Here is a 24,134-nt window from a genome sequence, read left to right as displayed (position 1 = left end):
TATTTTCTGTGGAAATAATTCATATTTTCTAACTTAACAGTATAGCATAAATCAGAGCCATATGGAGCAAAACTCCTAAATGCACACACGCACACACATGTTCACACGCATGCACACACGCACGCACGCACGCGCCCACACATACAGCTAGAGGGCAGTCTTTGAGAGATGGAGGGAGGCGGAGAGGAATTCAGGCCAAGGACAGCGACGGCTGCCCGTGGTGCTCTCACCACAACGAGGCTCCCTTTGCCCCACATTGTCACCTGCCCCAGAGCCTGACTTTGCTCCTGTCTTGGAGGGCTGTGCATAGTGACCAGTGTGTATGAGCACGCGTGTCGTAAATGGCCGTCTTGCATCAGACACCTCCCAGTTGTCAGGAGGCACTTCACGGTTTACAAAGTGCTTTCTGTCCTCTCATCTAACCCCAAAATGCTCCCACTGGTTGTATGCGCCCCATTCTGCCAAGGGGTGGCGATGGGGCATGGGGCAGGGAACCTCTAGGAAGCCAAACGCCTTATCAGAGCTCACACCCTTGGCAGTTGCTAGAGGATCGGCTTAAATCCAGGGCCTCCACCTTGCTGTGGTCACCTCAGACCCAGAGTACACGGGGGTCTAAGCCAATCCCCTGCGCCCTCTCCCATTAACCTTCCATGCTTTCCTGCTCACGCTGGCCTCCCATGTGTCTGGGACACCACACTCTGCACCCATCCCCTCCAACCCCCACCCGCCACACATACTCCCTATAGTATGTCCAAATCAGTGGCTTGAGTTACACAAAATGGGGCTTGGAAGGCAGGCAATGACCCAGCTTTCAAGAGACGCTGGGCTGTGGCGAGAGGCACCCTGAGGTCCAGGCCCCAGTCTCTCAGCACTAAGCTGGTGCCAGGCATCCAGTGCCCGACCCTTCACTCTGTCCCCTCCAGCGTCAGATTTCCTGTAGCTATCTGGACTTCACCAGTGTGGCCCCTGCCAGCTCTGCCCTCTGTTGACCCCACCCAAATCAACGGCATCTGCAGTTTGATGGACAGGTGGTTCTGTGACTCACTGGACGTCATCCTGCATGCTCTAGGTACCACAGATCCCTGTCGCACCTGAAGAGCTGCCGGAAGTCTCCCAGATGCCCCACGAGTACTGTCTTCTCCTGACATGGGACCTTGTGCCACAGCACATGGTCATCACCTGACCACCCGGAAGTGGGCTCCTGACAGGCAACTGTTTTACTCTGAACCCCCAGTACAGCGCCTCGGACCTACCACATGCTCAATAAATGTGTCGAATGGATGAGACAGAGAGAAACAAGGTCCAGAAGCTGTCAAACAACATGCATGAAAGTGCTCCCTAGTTGATGGTTTGGGTCCAGGGTCCAGGGAGAAAGTGCCAACCTCCATATCAACAAGACAACAGCATCCTCACCTCCAGGGAGGGGCCCTGAGCCCCCAGAGGCTCTAGGTGGCTTCAGGTGTCATCTCCACCCCCCCCACCCCCAATTCCAGCATTTAGGCTCACCCAGCCTTTAAACTCACTCATGTCCAAGGACGGGACCATTAAGAGCAGTTGCAGATCACCAGAGGCCTCTGGGCTGTCCCTCCTGTCATGGTAACATGGCCCTCTGACTCCTGTTTTAGATAAAGGGTCACCAACTTTTTCTGGGACCTTTGCTGAAGGAACTCGGGCCTCAAGCCTCTCAGGACCCAGCACCCAGCGCCCTTCAGAGTGTCAGACCCCCCAGCTGTCTGGATGCAAGATGCTCTTAGGCATAACATTAGGTCAAGGGAGGGACAAGTTATTCCCTTCTCAGTTCCTCCTTTGAGCATCTCCTACATACCAAACACAGTCCACAGATTCAAAGGGAGGTACCGCCATCTTCTTATGTCAAATGGATGCAACATCTTATGAGTGGAGATGTACCAGTTGTGAACTCTGATGCCAATGAGCTCACAGCATCATTATTTAACCCACCAGACTTTCCTGAGCACCTGCTATGCTGCAGGCCCTTGGGGTCGAGAGTTAAAGGTCACAGGCCCAGCTCTGAAAGATTTCACAGTATAAGTGGGGAAGACAAAGGTGTCAGATCAAGACAGTGGGACACCCAGGGAGGCTCCTTACTACAATGTGGAGAAGGGAACCGGGGTGGAGGTGAGAGGGCAGTGGTCAGGGAGGTGTCCTGAGGGACATGGGTTAACAGGCACAGAGGGGAGGTGTGCAGGAATGAGAAAGCAACATGTGTAAATAGGCGCGACCATGATAAAACATGGCAGACACTGCGGTGACATTAGAATGTCGTTGTTTCCATTTCATTTGCAGAGTACTCAACCTGTTTATTAAAGGCCTTAGTTACATGAGCGCCTCTTAGAGCTAAATAAAGTAAATAAGAGATTTATGACCCTCTAAATGCTATCTGCTGCTTGTGAGTAGACATAGGTCATGGAATCCAGGTCCAGCCCAACCTTGCACGTATCCTTTTTGGGAGATTCATAATGTACCCTCCAGAGTCCCTAAAAAAAAGGGGAAACTGCCTTCTGTAACCGATTGACTGCTCTGGCACAAACCATCACCGTCGGCCGTCGGCTTCCAGCTGCCCTTATTTTGGGAACTTCATTCCCCAGGGATAACGTCCCTTCACAAGTCTACAAAATCAGGTCTTGGCTCTGGTCAGGAATCATACTGACCGCAAACTCCACAGGCCTAAATGTCGTAACAAAGGAAGTCAGCCCCTTTACATCTGAGATGACATATTTTAAATTTTATCCCGATTAAAAAAACTTTTTAAAAAGGGAAGGGTATTCGCATGTGTTTACTTAGCTTAGTTTTCCGCCTTCATCTGCGCCGCCTTAAGGACCTGCTTCTTTGCTAGTTTGGTATCTACATGGAACAAGTCATGGACCTCAGTCTTACCATCCTCATCTGAAAAATGCAGACTCGTGGGTGCTCACCTTGGCTTTTTGGGGTTCGAAGAACCTAGTATTGTGGTTCTAGGAGTCATTTTTATTCAGGTAAAACCCCCAAATGAGTCCTACAAAACTGCTGGTTTGTTTAATGCTCTTGGTGCCTGCCCTCCACCAAACCTCAGCTTTTCCATAACCAGTGATCTTATGTTCTGGCCTCAAGGAGGGGCGAAGGAGGATTCAGAACAACCACACACAGTATCTGGCACACAGTAGGTGCTCATGAACATTTATGCAGGGAGCGGAGGAAAAGTTGGTAACAACAGGACTGGGCGAGCGTCTAGGTCAGTGGTTCTCAACCTGTGGGTCGCGACCCCTTTGGGAATCGAACAACCCTTTCACAGGGGTCGCCGGGTACTCGTATGTGGGCATATCTGCATGTGGGCCTGGAGACGGATAGAGGAGCGGTGTCTCGGTTCCTAAGACCATCGAAAATATGTGTTTTCCGATGGTCTTAGGCGACCCCTGTGAAAGGTTGAGAACCGCTGATCTAGGTTCTGATATATGTCCAAAATCCCATCATTCTTTATATTCTGTATACTTTACTGCAATGATACATGCAAAGGGCATTTAAATTTAACCACAGTTTTCATCATTATCTTTTTTTAAAGTCAGGTTTCAATGGAAAAAAAATGTTTTGTGCTGAGAACAAGCTGGCTGGCTATTAAAAAAATAAAATAAATTAAAAAATAAAAGCTCTGGGAAGTAACCTTGGGGAGAAGCGGTGCTCATGAACATCTAAGTCTTCTAACGCATTCATCTGTAAAGGAAATGCCATGGAACTGACCATGGCAAGACTGCAGGGAACCACTGCTAAGAAATGTTTTTTGAAAAAATACTCAAAAAAGATATTCAAGCCATGAAATTCTAAATCTATGCTCGTTTGATTTTGGAGTGGTGGCAAAACAAGGGGGTGGGAGTTTCTCACATATTTATATGGGAGCTCGCCTTGGTCTTGGAGTTTAGAGTTGCCACAGAAAATCTGTCCCACAAGCCAGCTTATGTCACTCTTCAAACAGCAATTCACACAGAAAAAGGAAAATGTTTTTAAAGGCAGGAAAGGTTTTAAATTTTGTCTAAAGAATACTACGCATCAAAATATATGGGGTAAGGGGTGCAAAAATTTACTAACAGGAAAATGTATAGTTTTAAATACATTTATTATCAAGAAATATGAATATAAATGAACTACACATTAAACTGGAAATAAAAACAGAATGATGAAAGAGGAAGAAGTTAAGAAATAAAAGCAAAAAGTACTAAATTAAAAGCTATAAACAAAGGCAATAGATTTGATTAATAAATCCAAGACAATTCTCAGACAGACCAACTATATATCCCAAACTCTGGTAAATCCAAACAAGGGGAAAGATAAATTGTAAATAAGAAGAAATGGGTATAATAATAGTTATAAAATTTAAATTACAATTAAGTTACAACTACAACTAATTTAAAAATAACTTATACTAATAAATCTGAAAACATGGATAAAATATCTTCCAGGAAACGATGTTACCGAAATTGGCTCAATAAACAGCAAAACCAATGAGCATATAAGAAGTTAAAAAATCTTTAAGAGATTTATGTCCTATGGATATGCTGGACCCAGATAATGTTAAGGGAAAGTTTTTAAAGCCTCAAAAGATAGATGACTCTCATATTAGTTTTACTGTCCCAAAGAACACAGGCACAAAGACAGGACAAAGAAACTTCCAGCTGGTTGCTCGAGTGGTCCTAATTCTTCACCCTTCCTCCTTCTGTGCCCAGTAAGCTCCTTGCTTGCTTTGGGGCTCAGATTTGGCTTGGGAGCATCTCCCCTCAAGAGATGGCGCCAATTGTCCCCCACCTAGATTCTGGGTTTGCCTACCTGACATGGCGAGGAAATACTAGCAGGTGAGACCCAAGCAGAGGCTGGACATGGGCCTGAGAATTAGGGCTCATTTGTTCTTGTAGCCCCATGAGAAGGCACCTGGGCTGAACCTGCTGTAGGGATGGGAGAGACACGTGGACCAGAGCCCAGTGACCCTGTCAATGGTCAGTGGACCCACAAACATAGGAGTAAGCCTCACCAAGACCAGAACTGCCCGATGTAAATCGTGACTCACAGATTCATGAGCTAAAGACATGTTTTACTGTTTTAAGTCACTGAGTCTGGGGCTAATTTATTAGGCAACATTACTGTATCAATAAGCAACTGATTTAAGACTACTTTGCTTTCTTAATATAGATGTAAATGAATCTTAATTAGAACACTAGGAAATTAAATTCAGCAGCATATTAAAAATATGGTACACCTTTACACAGTTGGATATGTCCACAAAATGTAAGTATGTTTTGATATTGGGATAACCATCATTGGATAATTATATCAATAAGTCAAGGGATATTTACATCAGTAGCTCAAAGGATTAAGACAGAGAGAGAGAAAAAAAAAGATATGGTGCCTCGATAAGTGCCTAAAAGACAGTTAATAAAATTCAATATCCAATGCTGATTTTTAAAGATTCCCATATGAAAACTAGAAATAGATTCTCCCTTAAAATAATGAATTTGCACCTTACACCTATGGTCAATATCATAATCAATGGTGAAACACGAGGATTCTTCACCTTATAGACCAAAACATAACAGGGATACCTGCCACTTACACAAGTTTCTAGAACCGTTCTTTATTTGAAAGACTGCAAGAAAGCAATAAAAAAGAATTCGGAGAAATAAATGTTATAAAAGAGAAATTATAAGTGATGTGATTAGTTAGCTACAAACCCCAAGAAAACCAACTGAACATCTACTAAAAAACAGCAAGACACTTTAATAAACAGGCCAGTTCCAGAATGTATGTAGATAAATCAATACAAGAAAATATTATTACGAAAATAAAATTGGATCCCATTTATAACAGCAAGAAAAGTAACTAGGAAATAGAAAAAACACCTACAAATGCTTAGTAAGACATAGATTATAATGCTGTTCATCCAAAATTGTGGCTCACAACAGGTAGCATGGAAATACATAAACAGCCCTTAACAAATCAGTAAGAGAAGACAAATACCTCGATAACGAAGTGACCAAAGGGTGTGAACTGACAATTCAAAAAAAAAAGAGAGAGAGAGAATCACAAATAATTGATAAACATAAGTGTGTGTGGGGGGGAATTCAATTGCATTAGTATGTAAGGAGAATCTCCTCCCAGCCCTCCACCCCACCCTTGTCCTTGTTTCTGGGCACAGGGACCTATTCCTGGCCTCCCCTCCACGCCCAACTCCTCAGGGGAGGGCACGGTGACCTATATGACAGAAGGGATTGGGAGGAGGGACCCAGTTCCCATTGTTCTTGCTGTCGTCTTGGATCTGTCTCCGGGGCATTCATTCTGCTCTGCCCTCAGCCATCTGCTAAGGCTGGTGGCCCTGTGTGGCAAGATCCCACACTGTCAGCAGAACTGATGACTCTCAGATCTGGACATGAACCAGCAAGCCCACTCAGCCACAGACCGAGAGCCAAATTCTCCAATCAGCTTTCCAGTGGCAACTGATAGTTTGTTCTCTAACATTCAGCCTCCCGAGTAATCCATTCATTCTGAATTGAAGAGGGGAAGAGTGGTGTTGCCTATTAAGACTCCTAAAATCCCAGCAATGAATTTAAAATGTGAATGAAAATATTTTAACCTACCAAATTGGCCCAGAAGATGTGGTGACAATCAATAACAATAATGCCACTCGCTGGTGATAAAGAGGCTTCAGAAAAGCAGGTGGGAAGACCATCAATGTAGCTTCTGGAAGGCTAACTACAGCACGGCGCACACTTTACAAGGTGCTTGCTCCTCTCTGAGCTTATCTGCAATTTCAGTGCAACCCTGCTCACATTTATGGAGCCCTCTTCTAGATCCATGGAAAGGCTCCATGGAAAATAAGCAAGATGGTGCAGAAAAACTGAAAGGACTGTGTGAGGATGTTAGATCTACCAGATATTAGAATGATCACGTAGCCATAATGAAGCGTGCAGTGCTAGTCCAGGGACAGATCAATAGAAGCGAATGAAAAGGAAGAAATCAAATCAAACATGTACAAAAATTTAGTACATGATCAAGGTAGCACTCAAATCAATTGAAATAAACTAGCGGTCACAACTGGGTCACCATCTGAAAAGAAAGGGGGCTCCTATTCTCACTCTATATCAAAATGAACACTAAATAGATCAATGATTTAAATGTAAAAATAAAACTACAAAACTGCAGAAGAACACTGGTATACTAATTTCATGAACGCTTTCTGGATCTCACAGCAAGACCACGCTCCTTTGTATGACTCCTCTGATAATTGAAGAAAGTTCAAGATTTGAATTCTCGTAACAACCACTAAAAGATAACCATAATCAAATTAAGAAATGTAACTTTAAAAATGGAATACTAAAACTACTCATCCAAAAGAAAACAGGAAAAGAAAGAAAAAAACAAACAAAAATACATTGAGAAATGTAAAAGAACTAGCAAGATCCTGAACTTAACTCCCCATGTGACTAATTAGATTAAAAGTAATTGAATTAAATGTTCCATTTTAAAGGAAGAGACCCTCAATTGATTAAAATGCAAGGTCCACTATTTAAGTGCACAAGAAATGCACTTTAAGCATAAATACATAGACAGGTTGAAAGTAAAATAATAATAATATGATAATAATAACAACAATAATAATAGAAAAAGACACTCCGTGCACACATATTCCTATACTATGCATAAGAAAGCTGAAGTGGCTATATAAATACCAGTCAAAGTAGACTTAAAGAATTACTACCTGAGATAAAGAGTACATTTCATAATGAATAGGTGGGTCATTTCATCAAGCAGACACAATAATCCTGGATGTGTATAAACCTAATAAGACTTTCAAAACACATGAAGAAAACTGATAGAAATAAAAGGAGAAATAGACAAATTGACAACACTAGTTTAAAGGTTATACTACTTTCCTAGTAATTTATAAAAATGGTAAACAAAAATCAGTATGCTTACAGAAGATTTGAAAACAGCTATGCCATTTATAGAACACTACCCCATCTAACAACTGCAGAATCAACAATAGTTAAGTTTTGGTGGAGTCAAAGTTATAAGTAGATTTTTGACTGCGTGGTGGGGGGAGGGTGTCAGCACCCCTAACCCCTGTGCTGTTCAAGGATCAACTATATGTAAACAGGAAAAGAACACCAAGCTAATTTGTGGACATACGTAAGTAGTCCTTATTCCCAGAATCACGCCTAATTAGGCCACCCGGTTGTTATTTATATTAACACTCTTCAGCAACACGAAGTTCACCCACCATTCCTTCGATAACCTACTTCAAAATTTCATAATCGAGGCTTAGGTTTCGTGGTCTTTCTACAAAGACTTGATGGTAAACCACCAAGAGAGAAATGTATTATAAAAATAAATAGGGCACAGCTTTAAGAAAGTTGTGTCCTATTTATAAAAATAACATATTTTTATAATACATGTATTTTTATAATACATTTTGTAAAAGATGTATTATAAAAATAGGATACAACTTTAAGAAATGTGCTTTTAAAATTACTGTGAGTTTATCAGTAATAAACTTTGATGTTTTTAAACTTCTCTATATAAGTGTTTTTCTCCAAACCACTGAAATCCTCCAATGTGGACATAAATAAAGCTCAATGTAAGGAAACAATATAAAACAAAGTAAAAATTTGTGATTTGCAAACGAGACTGTTGTGGGTTTTTTGGGGTTTTGCTTTTTGTTGCTTTTGTAGTTGATGAAGTCAAGCTCTGTTTTAGAAAGTCATTTTATCCCCCAATTGAACTTTGATTCATTTGGGTCAAAATCACATCAAAAGTTTGATGTGGGAGGGGGAATGCAAAGAAAAAATGTGAATATACAGTTAAATTTATCTTCAGTAGGTCCCTAGATACCAGCTACAGAAAACCCAAACCCAAACGTGCAGTTTTTCCTCTCATCCTTCCATCCGTGTGCTCCTCAGCGACCACAGGAACACGCTACAAAGGGTACCGACTGCTTCTGATGTTTATTAAATTATCAGCTCACATTTCCTACCCGATATAAAAATAACATTCAACTCATTTCACAGGATTCCTTGGAGTGGTTTCTTTTAGATCACTCATAGACACTACCTCCTTCATACCAAATATTAGGACACATGGTCTTTCTAAAAAAGCTTTTCCAAATATGCTAATTCATTTACACGAAACGTCACAGAAAGACAAACATTTAAGGGTAGAGCTTAGCGAACCGCATTTGTTGCAAAGGAAAAGCAGCACACCAAGCGGCACTGTTCACTCATTGTGCCAATATTTATCGAGCAGCTGAGCTGTGCTAAGTGCTGGGGACAACGGAGAGTAAGATGGATGTGGTCTCTGTCACCACGGAGCTTAAATTCCAAACACAACAGGTGATGATACCATGCTAAGTACTGGAGAAATGGAGCGAACTTAGAGCTCACTTAACAGGACCTCTCCTCGACTGGAGTGGGGTGGCAAGAACCAAGAACAAGATGCCCCTGAAGAAGCGATGGCTAAGCCCAGGGAGAGTGAGGCCAAATGCTGGAGGTGAAGGTACGGTACAACCTGTCAGGCAGAGACAATGAACTTTTTCGTAATAAGGATGCGGAACAGCTAAGAAATGAAAAAGAAAGAACACAGAACCACCTTACTAACAGGACGCTGCCACCCTGTCCTGGTAAGGAGAGACACCATCGCAGACAGAAGCTTCCAGCTGTCAAAGCCATACCTGATATTAACAGTGCTCATTACCTAATTATAGTTAACTCCTTGTGGTGGACAGCCTGTTAAGATGGCTCCCCATAACCTTTGCCTCTGGGGATGCATGCCCTTGTATCGTCTCCTCCCCTTGACAGGGAACTGACCTGGTAACTTGCTTCTAAGCAACAGAATACGGCGGTACCTTCCATGATGCGATTACAAATACTGTGACTTTCGTCTTTCTGGCCAACTACTGCCTTGTAAGCTGGCTCGCTTTGATGAAGCAAGCTGCACTGTTGGAGAGGCTTGCTTTTAGGGAGGTGAGGGAAGTCTCCGGCCAACAGCCAGCCAGGAGCAGAGACCCTCAACCCAGCAGCTCTCAAGGAACTGAATTCGCCAAATAAGGGTGTGGGTTTGGAAGCAGAACCCTTCCCCATCCAACCTCTGGATGAGACCCCGGCCCTGGCTGACACCTTGATTGCAGCCTATGACAGAAGCAGGAGCAGGGAATCCCCCTAAGCTGTGCCAATATTTCTGACCCACAAAAACTGTGAGGCCATAAGTGTGTGTCGTTTTTTAACCACTAGGTCATGGTAACCTGTTACAGAGCAATAGAAAAATAACTAGCATGCTCATGTATGTGCATTTATAAGTTACATCTTTTCTATAGCCATCATGGTTAAACGTGGTTGGGGTGAGTCCTGCATTTTCTTTGTGAGAGAGAATAGAAGACAATATATGTTATCACTGAACAGTAAGTTTCCCCTGTAGAGAAAACACATTTTAGCCAAGTCCACACGTTCCTTTAATGCAGAAACAAAGGGTCATAGAGGTTGGGCCCTGAAAATGGATTTCTGATCCTATCTTTCCTTTCAGGACCCACCGCCAGGAAAAGGCCCAAGGACCGACGCAGTGAAGGTCTCAAGTAATGCTCTACCTCAGGGCCTTCCTGGAAAGATGAGCTGGTCTCTCCTCAAACCCAAGACCCCAAGAAGGGACAGCTGCGAAGGTTCCAACCCTGGAAGGGCAGTTGGAAGTCACAGGTCTTCCCATGGTAGCCTAGTGGGTCATCACGTGGGCTCTGAACCAACTGGCTAACTGGGTCCTGGCTCAGCCTCTTATAAGATGCAGGAACTCTCTATGCCATAGTCCCCTCATCTGTAAAATCGAAATATTAACAGCACACAGTAGTACCATGTGCCCACCCCCAAGCTAAAGGAACGACGGCAAATTACAAGATGCTTTGCCCAACATTCTCCTCATTCAATGCTCACTGCTGCCCAGTGAGGTAAGCTGTATCCTTAGTCTTCTTTGACCAACAGAAAGATGAGGTTCAGAAACATTTCACAGGTTCCTCAAGGCCCCAGAGCTGCGAAGAGGCCAAGCCTGACGCACAGTCAGGCCTCCTCACGCAGTCCGCCTTCTGGCCATGACCCCAGCAGCCTCTGTTTCCTTACTACCAGGGGAGAACACACAGCCCTCTGTACTCGCGACGTCCACATGGACGCAGCCTCAGGGCAGGTAAACACACCTCTTGTCTGATGTCATTTATGCCCGTGGAGAAACAGAAGCTTCTATTAGGGCCTTTTCAGCGTTTTAAAAGCGTTGCTTTGGCTTGGCTCTTCAAACTACATCCCATCCAGTCCCTTTTTCACTCCTTTTGACACACTTTCTTACCGAGCCTCTGTAACCAATGTCATGCCCTCACCTGTACTGAGTAAGAACGAAGGAAGACTGGAATGCACTTTTTAAGGGTGAGCAGAGACAGTGAAATATGTGTAACTGTGAGATGAGGTTTCCGGAGAACCATTCACTGCAGATAAATACATTTTGCTTGAAGGAATAGATTTTCCCTGCTAAGAAACTGCAAGTACAACCTAATGAATTGAGTCAACAAAACCCAAATTTTAGTGACGAATCAGACACCTGCGTTTTCTGGAGAAATCAGTCTACATGGCATCATACTCTGCGTTCCACAATTCACAAAGACGTAGAGACGAGTGCTTCAGTCGTCGGCTTACCCCACTGTACAATCCACATTCGAATTTTAAAGGATGGAACAAATTCAATAGACGCCCCTGGAAGGCTCACATGAATGGAATTCTGTTGACACCTCCGCTGGCAGAGGAGCAGCTTCTGGGAGTGTATGTGTTCTTGTTTCCCAGCTGTTCATTCTGCCTCAGCCAGAGGGAGATGGGAACAGCTGATGGCTTCACCCCCACAGCTCCGCTTGGCCCCGTCATCAGCACATCTCAGCCCCGCAGCTGCCAAGGCAAAGACTAGCAGAACAGCGGCAAAGCAGCTGACTCCCTGTGCCGCCCGAGGTTTTGGAGTGTTGGAAGCTGAGACTCAGGGGGCCAGGTGGGTCCAGCTCGGTTTCTGCACATCTTTAGGACCCACTCCCTCTCCAGAGCAGGGGGCAAGGGGCTGTGTCTGTGTATTCCACCATCATATCCCCAGGTCCTGGCACAACCGGGCTACAGGAGACCAGTAAATGTGTGGACTGAGCGAGGGAAAGAATCAGTGTTGGGGACTTCCAGTTCTGAAAGCGCGGTGGACTGAGCTGACGCAGACAGAAAAGCTTCCCACTACAACCACATAAAAATGCTACATAAAATGTGACATTTTAATAGTATAGACACAACTAAACTAGAAAGAAAGGAAAGGAAATTACCAGCATCCATAAATACAAAGGGAATTTATAGCCAGAGCATGAAAACACGGCCAAGGCCACAGAAACCCACGAGCTAGGCAGATGCAGGCCTTCCGTCCAGGAGATGTAAACTTAATGACAGGAGGTATGATCTCAAGTGCATAAGATGGGAATAAGAGCTGAGAGCTTTACATAAAACTAGGGTCTTACAGGACTGCCCTTCCCAAGTTCAAGGGGCTAAAAAAAAAAAAGTCTACAAAATGCCCCAGGGAAACTACAAAGTGGCCACACCTATCCAGAGAGCTTGTGAGAGTTAGGGAGTCTCCCAAGAGAAGTGAAAACTGCAAGCCTTTGCCACATGCACGTAGAGATGAAAACTGCAATAACCACATGGAGTAAAATTCCCCAAATGAGAAATTAACACAAAACCTGGGCTCAGATAAGTGAAACCCCTGAAACACCTATCATAAGGCAACAAACTTTTCCACTGGGTCTTTTACAATCCAAGGCGCATGGAGGGTAGTGGTGGAGGGAAGTGGAATTGAAAATGAGTTCACAGTTCAGAACGCCAAGGCACTGGAAGAGACAATCCACGACAATACAGACTCCACACCCTAAGAACGAGATGACAAAATAACCTGAAACGGATAACAACATACATATCCAACAGTTTTAGAGACACAGAAACATACACAGAGACCAGAATGAAAGAATGAAAGGACGTTATTTGTGAAAGATCTAGCAGGCTTGAGAAAAGAACAAATAAAGCTTCCACAAATGAAAAAATGAAAGGCATTGGAAAATGCAAAGTAAGCCCATAGGCAGTTTAAAGAGCAATTTGGACTCAGCAAGAGCGAATTGTGAAATGGAATGTAAACTTGAGACATCACCCTGATTACAAAGCAGAGTGATGAAGAGACAAAGAGAAGTTAAGAACAGGATAACTGAATGATAAGGTCCAACTACAAACAATAAAAGTTCCAAAGAAGGTAACAGAGAAAATAAAGACAATAATTAAAGAGCAAAGAGCTAAGAATTTTCCATAATTGATTGGATTCAAGAAGCACAGCAAGGCCATAAACACAAATTTAAAATACATTCATATCAAAAAAACATGATAATAAAACTATAGAACCACAAAAAAAAAAACAAACCAAAAAACTAAGAACAGTCTTAAGAGCAACCAGAGGAAAAGGCAGTGAAGTGCAAAGGACAATCAATCATTCAACTAGAGACTTCTCATAAGAATAGAGGCCAGGATACAACAGGTAGTCTCTGCTGAAGAATAGTAACTGTCAAACTCGAATTCTAGGCGAACCTAACTTAACATTCATGAAAAAGAGCAAACAAACATTTTCTAGGCAAGCAAATGCAGAGAATTTGCTACTCACAGACTCTCAATAAAACACTACTTTGATAAGAAGCAACCTACATCCAGGAGGCAGAAGTGGTTTGCAAGGAGCCGTGATGGAAAAAAGGAACTGGTAACATTGCGTAAATCAAAGTAAGCCAGGACAATTAAAAACAAAAACAAAGCCTACCCCCCCCCATATTTTTTCTTTTTTTTTTTTTTGACGAGAGATGTGTTTCAAAATGGTTGAACTAAAATGCTAGAAAGTGATAATAATAAATGAGGGGAGTGATAAAAGGCATTAACACATTCTCAGCCTGTAGTAGTATTTGAAAGGAGGCTCTTACTAACCACCTTTACCCTTTGTTCCCTGAGGTGCAAATATTAAAATGTAACAGTACTCCTAAAATTGTGGAAACAAATGTATAACATCTAAATGAATCAAACTGAAATTAACTTTTTTGGAGCACTTAGCATGGGCCAGGAGCTAGTCAAAGCACTTTCCATGTATTATCTCATTTAATCCTTCCCACACCCCTGTGGGGCAGATATGATTGTCACCATTTCATAGAGGGAGAAACAAAAATTACATAATTTGTCTGAGGTTTGGAGTGACCAACCATCACAATTTGCCCAGCATTGAGGGGTTTTCTTCGACGTGAGATTCTCAATATGAAAACTGGGAAAGACCCGACAACACAGGTTGGTCAATCACCTTCCCAAGGTCACACATCAGTAACTAGGTGACAGAGCTGATATGCAGACCCTGCAAGCTGGTCTCAGTGTCCGCCATCTGCACCACTGCATACCAACCAATCTAAACACTTAACACTCCTTATACAGTGTAGAATACTAATAATAGTGTAATACTAGAAATAGGATAAATAAATAGTCCAACAGAACAAGGAACCCAGAAGCATATCTGACTATACTTGGTGTTTATCAGAAGGGTAGAGGATTCAATAAATGTTGCTACGATGAGGGGTTGTCTTATCTATATGGGGAAAAAAATAGATGCTGACCTCATGCAAGAAATAAAAACTAAATTCAAGTTATAATAAGAGTGAATAGCACAAAGCTAAAATTTAGAAGAAATTATAACAAATATCTTTTGGAACTTAGGAAAGAGAGAAGGATTTCTTAAACCAAACTTGAAAAGAATGGACAAATGATAAGAATAAGTAATTCAAGGAAGAAATACAAAGATCATAAACACATAAAATGAGTCTTAGCGTCTCTTGTAATCAGGAAAATGCCAATAAAAGCAACGAAACATTTCACATCCAGCTTGGCAACATTTAAGTCTGAAAATGCTAAGCACTGGAAAAAACGTGGGTAACCATAACTCTCTAACAAGCAGGCATGTAAATCGGTACAACCAATGTAGAAAGCAACGGGGCAGAATACATTAAGGTAGAAAATCGGCGTACTGTACAGCGCGACATCTCCTTTGCAACAAGTTCTCTAGAGCTCACGCCTGTATATAAGGAGCTTGGTACAAGTAGCCGGGCACCATGGCAGTATCGAAAAGTTGGGGAAAACAGACATTTATCAATAGAGGAGTGGACAATTTATGGTCCAGTCATTCAATTAAAAAGAATGAAGCAAGCACGTATATCAACATGAATGCATCTTTCAAAATATATTCATTTAAAAAAAAGCAAGTTATGGAAAGCTATTGTATGCAGTATGGTACCATTTATATAATATTTAAATATAAAAACGGTATCAAATATTGATTAGGGATATGCATATACACACAAACCCACTCACTTCAGAATAGTGGTTGCGTCTGCAGGAGGAGGAGGAATTGGATGGATGAGAACAGGGGATCGTTATAAACGTATCTGTAACATTTTACATATTTCCAGTTTACAAAGCACACACAGAAATCTGTTTGACAAGAATATGGGTGTGCAACTTATTCTATGTCCTTTTTTCAACTTTTAAAATATTTCACATTTTATAAGAGAAGGGATGTTGGGTGCCATAATTCTTTTTCAATCATCTTTTTCATGATCATGTCTCAATTATACTGAAAGTGGCTGAAACAAAAATGATTTTAGTGCTGAAATTGTGCTTAGTACGTCTCACTTCAGGAATACATCCATCCCACTGCACTTTAAGGCATAACACAGATGCTAAATCCCAACGCAGGCTCTCAAGGACACTACCAAATAGCCCAGCGTTTAAAAAACAAAAAAGCAAAACCAGGTTGTCCAATGATATTCAGAGTCACGTGAACACAGATCTCACAAGAAACGCTTAAATCCTATCCTGGCTTTCATTACAAATAGAGCAAAATACAAAAGAAGGAAGCATTTGGTCAAAATGCAGTGCTGGGGGGAGACATGTCGGGGTACATCAACAGTTCTAAGAATGGGTCATTGAAGCTGACCAGGGAGGCCGCAGCTTCCAGGAGCAGGTGGGTGGATGGAAGGTCCAGAATTCGCCTGATGAGGCTGCCCAATTTTTAAGCCCTTGCCTAGAAGCTGAACTCCTAAGGCAGCCTTGGAATGACATAAAAGCTTAAAGACTACGAAATACCAACATGGTGAATTATTCAGCTTCTCCATCCTATCTATCAACTGAAGCCATGGCATACTGGGCATTAAACAAAGCAGAAGGGAGAAGAATGAAAATTGGGCTGGAGCCTGAGGCCTGAAATGGCTGCCTGTCGGGAGCATGCTATCTGATGTGTGCATTTCCATTACCATCCTGGTTAAAACCAAGCTACATTACAATCGCACTGCTATCAACCTTATAATTACTCCAAAGACAGAGTACAGAGATTACAAAATGTGCATCACGGCTAGGTTAAGACGTGGTCTCCATCATGAGACAGCTTGAGATGGCCCTGCATCTGACACTTAGCGAATACTCACCATGTGAAGCCACCGTTTCCTCCTCTGTGGAGTGAAGGTACTAACAGAAAGAACGACAAGATTATTCCATGAGGACTGAATGAGACAGTGCACGCAAAGATCTTAGAACAACTCCTGACACCCAAGCACTCAATAAATGCCTTTTAACTGTGCTGGTATAAAAACTTTAGGTTTAATAAAATATTATACAAAAAAAAAAAGAAGCCATAAAGGAACAGCTACCAAAAAAATGCACAGAAACTATTTCCTAAAACATTCTGTCTAGATTATATCAACTTCACTTTCTCAATCCCAGAATGCTAATGATGAAAAAATTGTACCTACTACAGAGCTGCTTAATACAGCTCCCGATGGGCGCACAGCCAAAGGCTATCGGGCTGGCTATTTGGTACAGAAGAAACATCTAAAAATGTTTCTCACACCTGTCTTTATAAATTATAGATGCTGCAGGAACAATTTAGCTTAAAAAGTCCTCTGGAATACACTCTGATTTGAAAACAAAAAAAATTTTTTTGCAACTGTAATGAGCTCATTACAGCATCATCTACACCAGGAAGAAATATGCTTAGCTTCTTTAGATGATGTAGCTGTATTCCCTAAAAGAAAAAACAAACAAAAAACAAACAAAAAAAACACTTTACAGTTCCCACAGCTGCATCATCTATCTAATTAGGTATATGTTGACTTTGAGTATTTATAGATTTTTAAAAGAAAGTTTCAAAACATTTAAAAATGGATGTAATTTTTGTTTCCACAAGGAAGGAATAAAAAGAGCAAAACGACAAGTGAGGGAAAGGAAATACGTCTGTATGTAAAGTGTGGTATTATAATAACAGCATGGCCTGACTTCTAGATGCATGTGGGAGACCCACAGGTGCTTATCTGCAGTCCCTCCTGAAACCCTATGTAAAAGAAGAATAATAACAATTTAAAAAAAAGAATTGGAGAGAAGGTAACAACAGGTGTAAGAAAGCAACAAAGCTTTGGAAGACAGAAGAGGACAGGAGAGTGGTTACCTACCTAGCTGAAGCCCTGCTGCTTGGGGAGGAGGGAAGCCATCAAGAAGGTGAGATGGACGCGCAGAGCCCAGGAAGGCTTGGGAATGGGAGGCCTGGGCACCTCTGACGGCCAATACAGCTGGGCTGAAAGACCATTCAAGGAGAAGTTAGAGCCCTCGGCCCCTTGCACAGCCAGCAGAGCTAGGTCACTGCCCCTCACCCCCCCCCAACAGACTAGGAGATGCATTTTCCGGAAGACACTGGAACAGAGAAGTTCCGTACTCAAGACCCCAGGCATAGCTGAGAGTGAGGGAGGGGTAGCAGGGTGCCAAACTGAACACAAAAGAATTCAGTGAAAAAATAAAATTAAAAAAAAAAGTAAAGCACACTTAAGGGTGAGATGTCCATCTTAACCCTGTTTCCCCTTGCTCAGCTCACAAACCTGTCACTGGGCTTAAATCTCCTCAGCAGAGGCTGAAGGATTCTTTTTTGGGGAAACTGACTATCCTGGAAAAAAAAAGACATAGTGATGGATGAAGGTCCCCACACAAAACGTGTGCTTTTAAAGCGCACAGAACTTTCAATCAGCATTTTAGAGTCTTATTTTAAATATAAACAGAGCCGAAATTCAGACACTTGAAGAAAGTCAGAGACTATAACACATGGGGGGTAGGGAAGAAGATCAGAGCTACTAATGATAACAAAGTGAGCAAAATGCTTAAAAAATAAAAATACCCTAGCGGGTTCATAGAAATCTTGCACCATTATTTTAAAAAAATGAACAGAACACTAAAAAAAGGAACTTTCATAGAACAAGAAACATCCCTTGGAAATTAAATATCTGGTAGCAGAAATAAATAACTTGAATAGCAGGGCTGGAAGATGAAATTAAACAAATTTGCCCAGAAAGTAGAACAAAATTACAAAGAGATAAAAATTAGAGAATGTTTTCAGGAGGCTGGGGCATACAGCTAACAGCTGTTACAGAAAAAGCATGATAGAGAGGAAGAAATCACTGAAGAAATAATACAAGAAAGTATACTAGAACTTTACAATATGAAAAGGCCTACAGAGTTCCCAGCACAAATACTCCTAAGAACTTAGCTAAAGCACATCACTAGGAAATGCAGGAATACTAGGGATAAAAGATGATGATAAAAGCTTTCAAAAAGAAAAAAACAGGCTACATTTAAAGGATTGACAGTGTCATCAAGTTCTCAAGCAGCAAAGGGAATAGAGACAGTGAAGAAATGTCTTATAAAATATGGAGGAAATATGACTTCATCTTGGAATATTTATACCTAAACAAGCTAGCAATCATGGGTGAAATATATATACATATCTGTGTGCAGACACACATTCTAACCTTCTTTCCTAACAGAACTCAGTTGTGGTTGAAAGAGCTAAAAATACTTACTTTTCTATCTTCCCATGTAGCTAGCAGTGGCCCTGTTTCACAATTTGGCCAAGAGATAATCCACTAAAAAGGTTTCTGGAAATATACATATTTTTCTGATATAATAAATGTGGCTGGCTCTGCTTTTACCTCTTTTGCCCTATTACTGGCTGGAATGCAGACATAATGCCAAAAGGTACAGCAGCCATCATGAGACCATGAGGCAGTAAGCATACGGCAAAAGTCAACATGCAGGTATGGCAGATTCCAACAGAACTAAGAGCTTGGGTCCCTAATGGTATCGCTGACCTGCTATACCAGGTATTTCACAACTGCATCTTATATAAAGGTAAAGAAAAAAAATTTTTTTAATTGCTGTAGTCAGGTTTTCTGTTATTTGCAGGTAAAAGAAAGCATTCTAACAAGTTATCAGAAAAATTTACCACCCAGACACCCTTCCTCAGGAAATTACTAGAAAATGTGCTCCACAAAAAGCAAGGAATAAACTAAGAGAGAGAGAATTGTGGTACTCAAAAAAACAAGTGATCCAACACAGGAAGGATGCAAGAGGAATTTCTAGCATGTTGGTAATAAGGGTTGTACTGAGGCAAACTGTAAGCCTAAAAAGTAACCAGTTTACATTGGAACAGGAGGATAAAGGGCTCCAGGGGAGAGAACACCAAGAGAAAAATAAATAATGGATAGGTTACCTGATGTGTTTGATAATATTGAAAGGAATTTAATAGCTCTCTCAGAAAGTTTGCAAGTAGTGATTAGTACACAGGAAACAAAGCAAAACAGGAAGAAAATAAAAAGCAATTATTAACTCTAGGAAAACCAAAAGGTTGCACGAGGGATGAAATGGAATCACAGAACACTGGGTGGCTCAAATGTGAACAGCATTTGCAGTCTTCATAACGCAAACATTAAATATCGCTTTAAAAAATTAGGGCAGTACTTTATTGGAAAGTTGGAAGCCGGTGTGGCTGGGGTCCAGCAAGCAAGGCGAGAATGGCAAGAAAGGAGATCAGAGAGAAAAACAGGGATTAGGGGATCCAGCGGTTTGGATTTTTCTTTTCTGAGAGCCACAGAAAGCCACTGGAGAATTTTAAACAGGAAACCTGCACAATCTAACTCATGATTGAAAATGAGGACTTTGGCTGCGGTGTTGGGAAGAACACACCACGTGGGGACAGGAGGGAAGGTCAGCAGACCAGTTAGGAGGCCACCATCCTAGAGGTAAGAGGCTTCTGCAGAAGAAAAGAAGAAGAAGGAAAAAAAAGGTAGCCTGTGTCAGGGAAGGCACACTTTAAAATGGAGGGGAGTGGGTAGATGGGAATACATTTTGGAGAGAAAGGGATGACTCGGGGATGCTACCCAGGTGTAAGCGTGACGCATCTGGAGGAGGCAGAGGATGTTATTGCTGAACTGGGAATACTGGGGAAGGAATGGATTCGGGAGTAGAGGGTTTAGGGTCTAGGGTTATGTTTTGGACCTGTTAGGGGTAACACATCACTGACGGGTACCAAGTGGGCACCTGTTCTGGAGCTCAGGGTAACACACAGGGAGACAAACCCCAGGATGTAGTCTGCCTTCAACAAGTAGTAATTCCTCCTTTTCTCTTGCCAAGACGAAGAAATGTTTCAATGTATGTTTGGATTTTTTAAAACAGCCTCAATGCTATGATTTGGGGCACTGATAGATTTCAGACTTGGTACTGAGGACCCAGGATAAACAAGCAGTGAATCCTGGGGTATCCCAACATGTAACCCATTCAAAATGTTTAGGCCTCACTGGCTCTCTTCTGAGTCATCTATCCTAAGGAAAAACTGTCTCCACCAAAGCTGCAGTCATAAAACAATGAAAGCCCCCGCCCTCCGTGAAATACTTTCCCATTATTAGCTTGAATTAGTAAACATTTGCCTGTAAAAAAACAGTATCATCCACACTCCGTGGACTTCTGTTTATGTGTACAGAGTATGTGCCAAGTTCAAGGCCACCTCAGGCACACTTTGAGATTGTTTCAGATTTTAAAAAGTTCTTTCTCAAGAAACATTCTAAAGGACCAATTTGTACAAAAGGCTCTCAAAAATACTTTTGAGTCCTATTCTTTTCACGTGCAGGTCACAGGGTACTTGAAAGTCAGCCGTCGTCCCTCTTGGCTTTCTCACTGCTTCTTCATTGCTTTGTGCAATCCTCTTCTTTAATCATTAATTCCCAAATTGGTTTTCCTTGCTGTGTGAATTTTAACCACATTGCAGTAGATGCGGTGGGGGTGGAGGGTATCTGTGGCAATTGCAGAATAAAACGTACCATCAAGTGGCAGCTGTTGGTGGTTGAGGCTAGTTGTTGAAAAGAAATGCCTGTGTTTAGAGCCATAGAAGTAGAGTTGGCGGTCAGGGCTAGTCATTCATTGCTAGACCGACAGCGCCTCTAGCGGCAGAGAGTGGGACGGCGGCGGCGGCGACCAGGGTAAGCTTCGAATTTTTAAAAAGGCACCTGCTGGGTGAGGCCTCGTTATGCAAAACGCAACGATCCACAGGTGCCCACTTTTAGGGGGATACAACTCGCGAAAATCTAGATCTATAGAACAGCTATAATATCCACACTTGAACTTCGAAATGCGTTGTCGCTTTGCACATGGTTGATTTAAGCGATTATTTATGGTCGAGAAACTGACGGAGGGGCGGGAGGCGGAAAAATTCTGCTCAAGTTTGGCCGCCACTGGCAACTGGGGAGCGATCCGGAATTAACAAAAGAGGGAAAGAAAAATAAAGAGGTAGGCGAAAGTCATTTTTAAAAAATGGAGCCCGCTGTGGAGCGCACACCTGAGGAGAAGCGGATGGCTCACCTGCGTGGTTACTGTGCGTCTCCCAGGTCTCTCCCTTGGGGAGGAGGGGTGGAAAGGGGGCCCTCGGGGAGGGCTGACCCATAGTTTGGGGTGGGGGACATTCGCCAAAGGACAGCGTAAGATGCTCGACGCACATCATCCCTGGCGACACGTGTAACCGTCAAGACACAGCGAGACAGCCTGGCAAACGACACCCGAAAGGGGAGGAGACAGGGGCGCAGCCAAGTGTTCCCTCCTTCCCCCGGGAATTGGCACCTGGAGGCAGGGGGTGGGGTGGGGGGGGTTCCTCTCCTCGCCGGGAGCCGGAGTCCGGGGGCTCCGCAGACGCACCCCGGTGCGCACCTCGCGGGGCAGCCCCGGCACTCGGCGTCCCCCCAGGGCTGCGTGAGATGCCAGCGGGTGACCCCGGGCGGCAGGCGGGAGCGGAGAGCGGGGGACCGGCAGGGAGCGTTCCAGGGCTCGGCGACTTACCTCGGGCCGCGCGAGACGCCAGCAGGACCCCGGCCAGGGCGAGCAGGAGGGCGCGGGCGGGGGGCGCGGGCGGCGGGCGCGCTGCCATGGTCGCCGGCCTTCGGTGCTGCAGCTCTCGGGGCCCGGCCGCGAGCGCGCACCATCCCACGCGGGCGCCAAGCGGGGGGCCGGACGTCGCGCCCCGAGGGATTTCCTGCCGCGCGGAGTCCGCTCCGACACCCTCGCGCGGCGCCCGCGCAGCCGACGAGCGAGTCTAGGCTTTCATTTTTTGAAAAAAGTTCCCCCCCCCGCCCCCCGCGTGTGCGCGCGCGCGCTGTGCTGGCACCAGCCGGCCTTGACCGTTGCAGTCAAGGCGCAAGCTGTCCGAGTTGGCCCGGGGACGAGGAGGCTCGTTAGTGAGGGAGGGCAGGCCTGTGAAATGGAGCCACGGCCAACAGTCACCGTCTCATTACCACGGAACAAATTAGGGTCTCCCCCGCACCCCGCCCGCCAGCGGCGTCCCGCGGGTCCTAGAGACCGCTTGGGGTCCCCGCCAGGGTCCCGCCCAGAGCCCGCGCTCGCCCACCCCCCGGGACCGCTCGGTGCAGGGCGCCTTCCGGGCCGCGCGCCCCGGCGGCACAGACGTGGCTCGGTGGCGGCGCGGGCGCCCGGAGCGCACACATCCCCGCCCCGAGATGATGTGGCCGCGGGGCCCCGAGCGCCCGGCTGCCAAGAGCACGCGCGGCTGCACGGTCCAGCTTTCCAGTCTGAGGCTGGAAATGATGACTCGGCTGCTCGCTCCCCGGCTCGCCGAGAACCCGCGGAACGCGGGGAACAGGTCTGAAAGGCGGCCCCCAGGCCGGCGGGCATCCCGGGCGGTCCCCTGAGCCCCCAAACGGACGTCTGGTGCCTGAGAAATAAACTTGGACTCAGGCAAGCAGCGTCTGGGCATTAAGCTTCTGATGCATTGCTTTTGGTTTTACGGTGGTACATTGACTCACGTTTCTTTTCCATGGCGCGGACCCAGAAAAGGATGTACGGCGATGTTTCCCAAACTTTCTTGATTATGAGAAGTAACTGGGTTGGTCCCTTAAAAATTACAGATCCCGGGCACAATCCCATGCCCTTGGAATGGGATTCTCCCGGGGAGTGTGGGGTGCTTAGGAAACACCAGCGGAGTGGAGGGAGGGCTTCCCTTCAAATCCTAGTTCTTGGTGGTCTCTGCCTCAGGCTTGACAACCTTGCTTAGTGTCAGTTTTTATAACAGGACTTGTTGGCGTCTGGGGCCACTGGAAGCCACAGACTAAAGGAGCTGGATGTATCAAGCATGGTGGCCCCCACCTTGCAGGGGCTTAGGGTGACTCCCTACTCCGGCGACTTCGTAGAACCACGAAGGTTAACAAGGTGATGCCACCCCCACTCAGATGCTTTAACTCAGAGTCTCCTAAGAGGGGCAGAGCCTGAAGAGTTCTCAAAGCCCCAGGTGATCGCACTGTGGAGCCGGGAAGGAGAAGCACCTGTAGGAATGTCCTGTGACCTCCCACCCATTCCCCAGCTGGTCCCATTCTAATAGGCCGGTAGCCAATGTATGAGGAAATTCCTTCCGTCATCATCTCATCCTCCTGAAGGATAGCTTTTCTCACGATTTCCCTCCCATCCCCTGATGTTTGTAGTGCTCGGAAAAACTCAGGTCAGCCCTCTCAAGAAAGTACAGGCCTTTTTTTAAAAAAAAGCAAAAGCCAGAGGCACTGGCCCAAGGGTCCCCTTCTCAGCACAGGGACATGTCAACACTCCATCTGGAGGCAAGGCCTGGGGCCCAGCCCCTGTTTAAATCCAGCCCTACTACTTCCGGGCTCTGTGCAGCCCTTTCTTTGT

The 24,134-nt window shown here is 44.3% G+C and overlaps 1 protein-coding gene across 1 annotated transcript in view; it reads right to left on the bottom strand.

Annotated features, from left to right (window-relative positions):
- Positions 1-22,862, bottom strand: part of ADAM12 (ADAM metallopeptidase domain 12) — a 309,331-nt gene extending 286,469 nt beyond the window's left edge. Inside the window, exon 1 of the mRNA XM_019654224.1 lies at positions 22,281-22,862. Coding sequence (XP_019509769.1) covers positions 22,281-22,368 — 88 coding nt within the window. The 5' untranslated portion in view covers positions 22,369-22,862. The remainder of the gene's footprint in view (positions 1-22,280) is intronic.
- Positions 22,863-24,134: the final 1,272 nt, after the last annotated feature.

This window comes from Hipposideros armiger, unplaced genomic scaffold, assembly GCF_001890085.2.
Source record: "Hipposideros armiger isolate ML-2016 unplaced genomic scaffold, ASM189008v1 scaffold_216, whole genome shotgun sequence".
In the NCBI taxonomy this organism is placed as follows: Eukaryota; Metazoa; Chordata; class Mammalia; order Chiroptera; family Hipposideridae; genus Hipposideros; species Hipposideros armiger.
This window is presented reverse-complemented; position numbering and strand designations above follow the sequence as displayed.